At 35.3% G+C, this 12,379-nt stretch overlaps 1 protein-coding gene across 2 annotated transcripts; it reads left to right on the top strand.

Annotated features, from left to right (window-relative positions):
• The first annotated feature begins 2,954 nt into the window (after positions 1–2,954).
• On the top strand, positions 2,955–12,039 carry LOC110736311. 2 transcript variants are annotated; one of them, XM_021916508.1, is made up of 5 exons: positions 2,955–3,052; positions 3,225–3,312; positions 7,304–7,911; positions 9,984–10,159; positions 11,247–12,039. In XM_021916508.1, exons 2-5 carry the CDS (start codon positions 3,291–3,293, stop codon positions 11,767–11,769), a joined length of 1,329 nt encoding a protein of 442 aa, XP_021772200.1. In that variant the 5' UTR covers positions 2,955–3,052; positions 3,225–3,290; the 3' UTR covers positions 11,770–12,039. The 2 variants fall into 2 exon arrangements, with proteins under 2 accessions (XP_021772200.1, XP_021772201.1); XM_021916509.1 differs by lacking the exon at positions 2,955–3,052 and adding an exon at positions 5,113–5,285.
• Positions 12,040–12,379: the final 340 nt, after the last annotated feature.

The following is a 12,379-nucleotide window of genomic DNA, read 5'->3' as shown; positions in this document are numbered from 1 at the left end:
TTGTGGTAGCCATTATCTTTCCTTGTTTTTTTTTTTGTTTTTTCTTTGGTGTGTTTTTATTGGTTATTAGAACTTCTTATCTTTCCTAGTTCATTATATGCAACTTCTTCAACAAAGTTCTCAAAGCTTCTGCTTGAATAGAACAATGGTGAATAGTGTACAGTATGTGTTTGTGCCATAAACCTTATAATTCAAGTTTATATTTGTCCGACGTGGCGTAACAAGTACCTGAAAACCGAGCGTTAGGCTATGTTGGGTCAGTCCATGGGCCGTTATTTCAACTACTCGGAAAAAGTGGACAGTCGATTAATCGGGTTTATAGATCTGAACTCCCCTAGCCGTCACCTCCTTCCTTTTTTATGATGTAAACAAGAATTTTCATTTCATCATGACATAAATAAAAAAAATCAGGGGACAATTTTCGGAATTTAGTTGGATATATCATTTTTGTGTATCCGATTTTTTTTGGATAATAACTAAATATTCTATCCGTCCCTTATCTACATGCCTACCTTTCTTTTTAGAGGTTTTAAAACTACTCCATCCCTTTTGCATTAGTTGCAACACTTTCTATTTTCGGCCGTTTTATATTAGTTGCAACACTATTATATTTGGAAATGACCCACCATTATTTTATAATTTCTTTCTCCTACTAACCCCACTTTCACAAATATTTTATTATTTATCTTTCTTACCAATTCCACCCGCGCTATTTTTCTTATTATTTCTATCTCTTACGAACAATATTTTATATTATAAGCCTAATCTATAATTTTCTTAAACTATGAGTCAAGTCTACTGTTGCAACTAATGCGAAACGGAGAGAGTACATGCCTATTTCTATTTAAATAATGTACTTTTTGACAATATTTCCTCTTTTTTTATGAGTTGTCATCAATTTTTTTTTTTTTTTTGCACTTTTTACATCATTTGTTCAACATTTTCTCTCTCCATCTCTTCAATAATTACCAACTACCTTTTCTTTCTCTATCTCCCTCTAACCCCACATGCATATTTCATATTTGTACTTCCCAATCACGGTTTTTAAGAAATCTCTAAGGGGCCGTTTGGTTCGCTGTAATGGGAAAGGGAATGAGAATCATTCCCTTTGTAAGTGTTTGTTTTGCATCTTTTGTCATTCCCATTCTCCATTTTTATTTTTGGGTTTAACCAAAATTGTTCTAAACTCATTCCCCACCCTCCCCCCTACCTTTTCCATTCCCTTTCCTTAGCCACCCCTCCACCACCACACACACTAGCCACCACCCTTTTACCTTACCCCCACCACCCAACTGCCACCCAGTCGCCCCTTCCTCGACCATCGCCGCCCCTTCCCCGAGCATCCCACCGTCCAGCCACCACCCAGCTACCCTCGCCGCACCTCACCTTCCTCTCGTCGCCCTTCTTCGCCGCCCAAAAACTCCACCTTCCCGCCCAAAAAGAACCACCAAAAGAAGAGGGGAGAAAACATGAAACATAATGTGGAAGAAGGCCGAAATTAGTGATGGTCCACCTCTGCGAGCTCAATCGAATAGTAGACCCATAAATGTTGAAGGTATTTCTTCGATTAATTTTGAGAATCTTGATGATTTGCTACTCTCGCCATAACAATCGATGCATGAATTGATTCAAGGTTCAAGAATGAAGTCTGATTGGGTGTAATTCATTCAAAGGAGAAGATCGATGAAACAGTGAAAATAGTAGTACTTCCTCTGAGTGACCTATCTCTTCCTCCTCTAAGAATTTTCTACAATTATCAGTTGATGATGTTTCAGATGAAATTACATACTGGAATATGGGTATTGTTGCATTTGTAATTTGGGGTAACCCATTTCATAATTCCTTTACTGGGTTTTGTCAAAGAATTTGGGGGGGCGAAGAACATAGATAAAGTAATTCCACTTAAGAGAGGTGCTTTTCTGAGTAGATTTTTAAATTTTGAATCTAAGAATAAAGCTCTAAATTTTGCTCACTTGATATTTGATAATCGTCCTGTATTTTTCAAACAATGGGTTGATGGGATGGAAATTGATAGTACCGAGTTTACTCGATTTCTAGTGTGGGTTCAATTACCTGACCTGCCTCTGAGGTTTTGGGGGAGGGTGGGGTTTTTGGGCGGCGAGGAATGGCGGCAATGGGTGGGGGAGGTGCGACTAGGGGCGGCGATTGTGACTAGGTGGTGGGTGGGTGATGGCTAAAAATTTGAAAGAATGAGTTGTTTGTGTGGCTGTGTGGTGGTGGACCGGTGGCTCCATTCCTTTTATTTTTTTTATAAAACAAACAACATACTATTTGGAAAGGTTTTTCATTCCATTCTCTTTTATTCCCTTTGTTCATTCCATTCCGATTACCCCCTACGAACCAAACGACCCCTAAATTTCTTAATTTCCGTGTAAAATGGAAAGTAGACATGTAGATAAGAGATGGAGGGAGTATTATTTTCCGATGACTATACGTTTTACTTGTATTATAATTTGGTGTAAACAATAAGATTATCACGATAGTTGCGATAATAATCATAATATGATTCACCTCCTTGGCTAATTTGCAAATTGAGATAAAAAGCATAACTTCATAAAAATTTAATTTCATTACTACGATTTATGAAAATCAAAAGTGTTGGTCAATAATTTTAGGCAAGTTTCCAAAAAGAAAAAAAAGGCAAGTACATACATCCTTGCAAGAAGAGTGAAGCGAAAGTAACTCCAAACAATGAATACCATTTAATTTACACGCAAAATTTATTAATTATTTTTAAAAAAAACCCCACAAAAAAGGATTTTTTATAAAAATAAAATAAAAACCCAAGTTTCGTGGGGTCTACTCTTTCTTTGTTTCCTATTTCTACATCTTCCTGATTCTTTTCTTCAAAATCTTAAAAATAAAATTAAATCCCAATAAATGATAATAAAAATAATAAATATAATTTTATTTACGACAATATTTATTTAATTATTTTTATATATAATGGGGTATAAATCCAAAAATCTCATGTCACAAAAAAGCTTTCTTCTTTCTTCTCTGTGGCCTTCTCTCCCCACAATCGTAACTGGTGAGCAAAATTTCACCCAATTTACTAATTTTCTTTGTATTTCCATTAGATTTTAACACAATATTCAGAATTTATAGTTAATACGAATTTAATTTTCTGGTGTAATTTGGTTGATATTTTAGTGGGTGATTTCTTAGAAAGGGTTTTTGTTAAATTGTTGGTAATTTTACAGGTTTAGAAATATTTTTGGTGGGAGATCTGATGTTCGCGCTAATTAATCTTTTTGACTCACAAGATCATGATGGCCCTTGATAATCGAGGTTAGAAATTCTTATATTTTTCTTATTTATTATTAAAATTAGCAATTGTGTTTAATGTTTTTTTTTTTTTTTTCAATTTTATTGGAATTTATTGAAAGTTGGGATCTTTTTACAGTTATGTTTGTGACAATGTCAATGTTTGTGGTTTCTAATTACATGGGTTTTTGATTTTTCTGGGGTTGGAGTTGGAATTACTTTCTGGGTTTCTCACTGATCAAGTTTCTCTTGTATGTTTACTTGGATGTCACCTTAATTACGTTCGTGTTAGATCTTTGACACTCGGACATGGATATGGACACTTAGACACTTCAAATTGGGCCTATCTTTTCATAATATAGTTGAGTTAGGCGCTTGGACACTTTCCCGTGTTTTACATGATTCAACTGAGTTATATAGCTTTTATTTGTGTTTGGGACTTTGGGTTTAAGTGACATTGGGCACTGCTCAAGGGAAAAATTCCCTTTCTTACATAAATTCCCTTTCTTACATATCTTTGGAGTTTAAAAGAATTGCATATCTATCTCATTCTCTATTAATTGGAAGTGAATTACCTTCTCGTGGGGTTCGAGGTTGTTGAATGAGTTATTAGAAGTAAAGTTGATATTTTGGGGTGATGAATGCTTACTGCAAGAATGGAATTTGATGCTATAGTGTTAGTTGAAGGAGTGATGAGTTTATGGCGGAGGCGAGAGGTGGCTGTATAGATTTTAGTTTTGCGCATTATATAGGGTCGTCATTGAAGGTTAGCTATGTGAGGAAGATCATATCCTTTGCTTGTAAGTGATAAGTTTAAAAGATGAGTATGTAGCTGACATAAGTAGACTTGGATTTGATTAGCATTTGTTAATTTGTGAGCTTGCATTGTGTTCTGGATGAGTGATGTCTTGTTTGGCATGTGTTGCTGGCTATTTATAAACCTTATAGGTATTTTAAAGGATAGCTAAACTTTGTTCATCATTGACTCATTGTTTATAGATTCAAGCCATTAATTATTTTTGGGGTTGCTGAGCATTTTGCTCACTGAAGAAATTGTAGCAGGTGTAGAGAAGTTATTATACAGCTTTTTATCTTGATGTACCTATATCCCCACATCAACACATGCTTAATGACGAATAGTTTCCCGAATGTAGGCTCTTTTGTGTTAGCCCTTCTATCCCTTTTTTTTTATTTATTTTTTTATATATATTTTTATTCATAGTTTTTTAAGGGTGTCCCAAGAGCTGTCTATTCTTCAACGTTCATAATTGGAATTAGGGCACCTTGGAAATGCTTTACCGTCCACTTCCTGTTCAATGCATTAGAAACTTAAACTTTGTCTTTTGGATGATTTGGGTACAAAGTATTGGGACGACGCAGGTTCAGCATGTGGAGTTGCAGACAATTCGCATGGATAGTTTATATTTATAGGGGATAGTTATGCTTTTCTTACAATGATTTTTTGTGGAACTTTTGTATTTGACATTGATGACAAGACCCGCTAGCTGAATAAAACATTCACAAATTTTGTGTGAGCGAGAGGGCTGTTTTTGGGTAGAGGTTTTTGGTAATTGCAGCTACGAAATAGTGCAGCTGATGACTGATTTGGATCCGACCAGTGCTTCTGTATAATACTAAGATCTTTGTATCACCAATAGAGAAACAAGAATGTTAGAACTTCATTTTACTATTATAGACATGAGCAGAGTGTCAAAGTTATCTCTCAAAGATATATTGACTCAGTAATTAAATACCAAAAATAAGCTGCAGTAGACACATTGCTAATGTACTGTCACAATTTGTTGGCTATGTTTGATGATGAAGGGAAAGAAGTGCTAGGAAGCTGAAATATGGGCTGAGTCTATCATCACTCACTTTACTGTGACGAATTGACAACCTAAATCTTTTAGATTTAGTGAAAAGCTGTTAAATCCACCACAACCTAGGCAAGAGTGAAGAGCTTCATCGGAAGCACTGGAGTATTGGTATAAAATGGGGTGAGCAGCTCTTTTCCAATTTAACTCAATCTTTTTCCTTCCTTCCTTTGCCCTATCTAAATTGAAAAGGAAAAAGGATCAAATCACTTGTTTAATGCGCTTTGGAACCATGGCTGGGTAGTGTTTGAACTTACAAACATTTGTAATTACCCCCTTCTCTATTTCTTTATTTTGAGTTTGAAATCACCAACTTTACCATAATGCCAAAACCATTGATGTATTTTTTTAAAAAATTCTTGAAATTTTTTTGGGGGTTCTAAATGGTCCGGGAATTTTTTTTCTTAAAACAATTTTCTTATCAGCCAAAACAACAAAAATAGTAACTCAGTATTCTACTTTAGTTAGCTTTTGTGATCGACTTTTATGATATAATACAGATATGTGGGATCTTGTTAAAAACATCTCAATGTATAATTTCATAATATCAACTTTGTATAATTTTTCAACATTAATAATTAGAGATATTGATTGTTGAATTTGTGCATTGGTAAATATGATAAAAGAAATGTGCCAACTAAAAAAGAATGGAGGAAGTATGCAGCAAATAAGTTACAAACATGATATTAATTCACTTGTATATTCATCAACATTATCTTATATTTATTGAAATAGGACGAGATCCAGTATTTCTATCCGAAATCTCAAAAGGAAATAAATCTACAATAATTTTAGTCCGGGAATCTCATTTTTTTTTCCGTTTTTGGAGTGCCCATCTGTCTTGATGGAAGCTTTAATTGGTTTGGTTTGGACAGTCTTTCATGCATCTTTGTTATATCCCGTGTTTGTCATTTTTTTTTCAAAATTCATCTCTAGTCTCAGGTTTTATGGGCAGAATCAGCATTTCTCAGTAGCTATTGCATACCATTAAAGTTCATTTATAAGAAGTATTAGATTCGTAGTGTTTGGCCTTGATTGACCGCTATTCTACTCTTACTTGTTTACTTAACCTTTTGAAAAAAAAACTTGTTTTGTGTATCCGTAATTGTTTATATATATATTTTTTTAGCATTAAATAACTTCCTTGTGCATCAATTGCCAAACTGAATTTTGACGTTTCAACTTTTTTCCGTTGAGCATTCACCCTGTCTTTTATAGACCTAATATCCGCCCCGCACCACTTCATCCTTTACATTACCCTCTTTCTCTCATAAGTGAAAGATCTGTTGAAGATGAAGAATTCTCAATCCTCAATTCCGCAGCGTTCTAAACTCCAAGATGACTTTAAGCTTAAGTCTGTTGATCGCTTTCCTGGTGAAACTTCAGGTGTATCAATTGTTTCTGTTGATTTCTGTCTCCTCCACCCCCCTCCCCCCCCCCCCCCCCCTCTTTTTACACCTATTTATGTTATCTTCTTTGATCGTCAATGGACTTACTTATTCCTTGATGTTTGAATCCCATAAACAGAATTTTATTTAAATTCCAAATGATCTGTGTCGCTTTCAATGTTATTAGGGTTTAATTTAATTGATATTTCTGCATGATCTGTTAGCCTTTTTTATCGATTAATGGCTTTGCCTTTTCTGTTATGTGTAACCTTGATTGAAGTTAATGGTTTTCATTTGATAGCCCAACATACCATCAGGATATCTATGGTTGTCTAAGAAGTATTGTTAGGGCTCTACCGTAGATCGTATTAAGTTCAAGACTTTTTCTTGTTGGTCGTTCTCTCTGTCGCCCTATTCATTGATTGATGTTGGCTATCCCCTGAATCTTTGCACCTATTCTTTGATTCTACTTGTGATGCCTACCTCCTGTTATCGGATTTTCCCTATCTGAACACAGGACACAATTAAATAGATTTGAGTTTATTGATATAAAAGGAAGTAAAGAAATTTTAAAAGTTCCTAGTTTAGATGATACCTGCTTGTTTATTGGCTTAGTTCTTTCCTGTATTAAATAATAGCTTGGCTAAGTATTATATCTTGCCTTACACTCTTTCAAATAAGGTTCAACAAAGACATGATACTTATTGTCTTCTTTGTATTTGTTCCATGTCTGAATTTTGTGTTTCCCTACAGATGCTATGCAGAAGGGCCTTGAAGCATCCCTTGGATGCGTCCAAGCTAAAAGCTTTTTGTATGGCCCTACTTTTCCGAGGAGTTTCAGTGGACATACTATGGAGTTCAATTATACTTATGGTGGAAAGCAAGCAAATGCTGTCTCCGATTATGGAGCCTTGAGTCATAATAAATTAACAGTCCCGAGTGATAGTTGTGGTAGATCAGTGAGACAGGAAGATCATTATGTTTGGCCAGCAATGTCACCTACTATTCTGAAGGATGTGCATGGCGAGTCCCATCCATTTGATGGCTGCTTTTACCCTGGAAACTATGGGCACTACTTCCAAGCTCACTGGTTTCCCCAGGTTCCTTTGCAGATGTTTCCACAGAGCTACTCACCTGATTATGTGCTCCAAGATTTTCAGTATTTTGTGGTCATCGATTTTGAGGCTACTTGTGATAAAGAAAGAAACCCTCATCCACAGGAAATAATTGAGTTCCCATCTGTGCTGGTGAACAGTAGAACTGGACAACTGGAGGACTGTTTTCAGATTTATGTGCGTCCTACTCATAATCAGCTTCTATCTAACTTCTGTAAAGAACTTACTGGCATTCACCAGTCTCAGGTTTGTTTAATAACACCTCTTGACAGTTCTTATCACTTGAATACTCTGTATATGATTTGTATTTATGTGAATTTTGATTTATCTTAAAATCGAGTTTTCTAGTTGGTGTCTTTTTGTATGTCAGCAAAAGTGATAGCTTGATGCTGTTCTCATCTTGGTAATGGTTTTGGCAATGAACGTCTTTTTTCTGTATGATTCTAACATTAATGCTGATAAAAGTGTATGTGTAGATTTTCGTTGTCCCTTCAACTTTCAGTGGAAAGTGAATAGTCATTTTGGCCATACCCCTTTTCCCGGGCCCTTCTCCTACCTACCCAAAAAAATGCCTGTTTTAGAAGCAAAAATGCATTGGTGATTTGTGGATATAGCTGCATTTAACAAATGCCTGATGGCAATTTCATTAAATTTAGGCCTATTATGTAGAATAAACTAGTGTAAAATATCACACACCTTTGCACATCCTCTCATGTATACACACATGATTGTACTATTAATATTATAGCTGTTGGGTTTTGGCTGGCCATGAGTTTGCCTTTATACTGTCTTGTGTTTATTAAGGTTAATGTATTCATATGTTGGTTATTCCTATTAGAAGAGAAGAATCAAGAAAGTATGTATTATCTGTCTATTGGTATTGGTAATCAAATTTGATTGAGTTAGGAAGTATTATATTAGCTTTGTAATGTGACAAGTAATATGGAACAAGAAAAGTAGGATAAACAACATATGTTAAAGATAGCAAAGAATGCCTATTCTGAATTTTTAAGTTAAAGATCAGTACTTTTTTTATACCATTAGGATCTAGTAAGTCTGTTCGAATGTCCACTAGCATGACACACTTAGTTGATTGATTCTTTCTTTGATTAACCTCCTTGAACTTCTCATGTTGCCACCTCAAGAATTAATAGAACGTGGGTCTTGTATCTTTTTCTACCCTTGGCCCTTTCACATCCGGTGGTCTTCCAAGTAGGATAAGATGATGAATATTTTGGCTATCTTTTCACAACTGGTATTAATGTAGTTATGGCTATATATTAGTTAATTTTGTGCATATTGTCCATATTAGGATATTTGCAATAATGCAAACTGAGTTGATGCGTTTCGGTGATTTACAAGGTTCTGGAAAACAGTTGGTGAAGCAACTTCCAAACAGCTTTCAGAACTGTATTGTTGCAAAACCAATTGATGTGTCTTAGGCCAAACAAAAGGAGTTGCATCACCAAGGATTTGTATTGAAGGAATTTCGGCATCACAGATGTAATTTTCTAAAGGGGGTTTATTATAGTAAACCGTTTACCAACTTCTACAGCTAACTAAGGGAAGCTAGAACACTTGGAATTAAGAGATTTAAATGGTTCATATTTTTTTTAAGCAAGCAATTCTCACACTTTAAACTCTGGGCTTAAACTCTGCATAATTCATGAAAGTTTCCCCCTTGTTTGTTTGTGAAAAAGACCTAAGCAAACTTAAGCTGAAATATCCCCTTTTAGTTTTGAAAAATAACTTACTGTGCACAAATTACAATAATTTCCTAAGAATATTAGTTACTAATCTTCTAATTTTATTGCATAAAACAAAATATTTACGTTGGATTCTTAATCTTACCAAAAGTGTAACATGATTGCATTTTGTTCCTAAGACAAGCTCCTTTATGCTATTATTAATGTTACTGAGGCTCGGCTGGAAGTGTAAGTGTCGTACCCAGGTATATGTACAAGTGTTAGACTAAACATACCATTATATAATATTTCTGAATGATTTTGGTCTGGAACTGGAACGAAGTATATAAGTGGGACAACAATGTCCTATCCAAAATGGGTATTTGAGGTGAATTGAAGAACAGGAGTAGCTTAGCTTGTGCACCAATTTTTTTATAAGAATTTCAAATTTGTCAAATGATTGCCTTTTGGACTATTTTGAATATTGCAGTTTTTTTTTTTTTTTTTTTTTTTTATATTTAGGATTATAATGATTATTATTTATTCATTAGCATGCCATGATGATTTTAAATGATGCACTGGTTTGAATTGCTTGTATCAGTTGTGTGACTGAATTTTATAAACTGATTTCAGGTGGACAAAGGTGTTATTTTGAGTGAAGCATTGCTCATGCATGACAAATGGCTTGAAGACAAGGGCATTAAGAACACAAACTTTGCTGTAGTTACTTGGTCCAGCTGGGATTGTCGAGTGATGTTGGAATCAGAGTGCCGATTCAAGAAGATAGAAAAGCCACTATATTTTAATTGGTAAGCAAAGAAGTTGAATTTATCGATTACATTCATTTTGTTTTAGTTAAATCTCAGGCTTTTAATAGATGAAACAGAATTTTATGCTATAGTTTTTAGTTTGCTCTTTGTGTAGAGCCCTGCATGGATACATCTCGCTTTGATTTTCTAGCTGAAATCTCATCATTAGCTGCAAACTTCAAATTATGGCTCAAGTATGAGCTGGCTAAAGAAGAAAGTATATAAAATAAAGGATAATGATACAAATTTGAGAAAATTAGATTTCTTTTCTTTTTTTTTTTTTTTTTTTTGGGGGGGGGGGGGGGGGGGGAGGTTGGGGAGAGAGAGAGTGTGTGTGACTTCAATAAAAGTCTAGTCTTGGAATGAGTTAATGAGCAACTAGGACCTCTATAACACTGATTACAGCCATATACAAATTTTTTGTCAATAGCCCCTTTAGCTAAACCATCTTTTTGTAAATAAGTTTCTAGTAGATTGTTGGTGACAGATCCCATTGAACTTGCTGAAGACACTATCTATCTGATTGAAAAGCCTTATTTATGTAAGATGAACCTGCTTTGGAAGAGTCACTTTCTAAGTCTCTATTCTACTTGCATGCTCTTCCAAGTCTTGACATGCTTAACCAGTGTGTTGCACAAATACTAAACTGATTAGAGGCTTGAGATGAAGACAGTGAGTTGGCATTAATAATCATTCATCATCTTACGGTGTTTTTCTACCTTGAACCTATCTATTTCGTCAAGTGTCTTGCTAACAACGGTTGTCCCTTAATGAGTCAATGTAGTTATCAGTATATACCTTCACCATAAACTTGAGTTTTTTAGTGAATTGAAGAACCCATCTCAGGTACTAGTAATGTATCATAACTGGGTTTGGATTATTGGAGATGTTTCAATTTACATTATGAACATGCCAAGTATTCAGAAACTGAGCAAGTCAATCTTCTACAAATAAATAAAATTGCTGGACAGTCTGTTACACTTATGAATACTATGGAAGCTGTGTAAAAAGATGTAATTATTAATTTGATGTTTGGACTTGGATAGAATTCTCCTTTGTAATGACATTTTGGTTTGAATTTTCTCAGGTGGATAAATTTGAAAATCCCCTTTAACAGTATGTTCGGATCTGCTAAACGTAACTTGAAAGAAGCGGTGGAGCTTGCTGGGCTCACTTGGGATGGTCGTGCCCATTGTGGACTGGATGATGCTAAAAACACTGCTCGCCTGCTGGCTCACCTTATGCGTATGGGTCTCAAATTATCGATAACAAATTATATTTGGTGGCAAGTTGCTGATCATTCTGATGCTGTTCCCCAGTACCAGCAGATCCCTGCTCCTGAAAGCAATCTAACTTATCAAGCCCAAATGTACAATAATTCCCCTTGGTTCACTGTCTTTCCTTTTCAACCGCTCCAAGCTGGCAATCCTTTGAAAGAGCCTTATGTTTACTGCTATTGCGGGGCAACAAGTATGAAGCGGATGAACCATAAGCCTGGACCTAATCATGGTTGTTTCTTCTTTGGTTGCGGCAACTGGACTGCTAACAAGGGACCTGCTTGTCAGTTTTTCAAGTGGGTTTCTGCTTTTGATTCTGCTAAGCCTGCCTAAAATCAATGTGCCCTGGGGATAAACTGAAATCATGTTCAGCTTGCTGGTATGAGCAGTTTAGTGTCATCATCTCATGTGTGAATTCATGGGTCCTGACAGTAATGAATTTGATACCGTAGCCTCTGCTTGTTAGATTATGTTTAACGCCTTCGTTAGTAAAGGGACAATGGGCTTATACAGGACAATGTGCAGAGATAATGCAAATTAACATGAATTTCAGTTCGATTCTAAATAATTTGATATTTGAGATAGCGTCTATTTATGTGCATCCTTTAAATCTGTATATTGTTGATGGTCTTGAAACTTGCATTTTGCAAGTGAATTGCAGGCATATCTTGTTGGCGGTATGGTACTGCCACGCACTCAAGGGTAAGTTTGGTGTTTGCGACTTTGCTTGCGTGCCTTGTGTCTTTGTACCATACATTATTCGAGTTTTTTGAGTACGGATTTTTGCAAATTATAATTGAGAAAAAAATGAAAAGGAAGAAACAACTCTCATCAATGACCTATTCTCCAATACAATATCTATTATACGCTTAAGCGCATCTAAAGTTAGAATTATATATGCAAGGATAATATTTGTGTTTGATCAATATTTGCTCGTTTTAAT

The sequence above is a fragment of the Chenopodium quinoa genome, unplaced genomic scaffold (genome assembly GCF_001683475.1).
Source record: "Chenopodium quinoa cultivar QQ74 unplaced genomic scaffold, ASM168347v1, whole genome shotgun sequence".
Taxonomy (NCBI): Eukaryota; Viridiplantae; Streptophyta; class Magnoliopsida; order Caryophyllales; family Amaranthaceae; genus Chenopodium; species Chenopodium quinoa.
This window is presented reverse-complemented; position numbering and strand designations above follow the sequence as displayed.

What these genes read in the sequence shown, in the direction of transcription:
- LOC110736311 (XM_021916508.1), top strand. Translation starts at nt 3,291, where the DNA reads ATGATGGCCCTTGATAATCGAG. An exon ending in GATGGCCCTTGATAATCGAG is followed by an intron (nt 3,313 to 7,303) that starts GTTAGAAATTCT and finishes GTTTCCCTACAG; the next exon opens with ATGCTATGCAGAAGGGCCTT. An exon ending in CTGGCATTCACCAGTCTCAG is followed by an intron (nt 7,912 to 9,983) that starts GTTTGTTTAATA and finishes AACTGATTTCAG; the next exon opens with GTGGACAAAGGTGTTATTTT.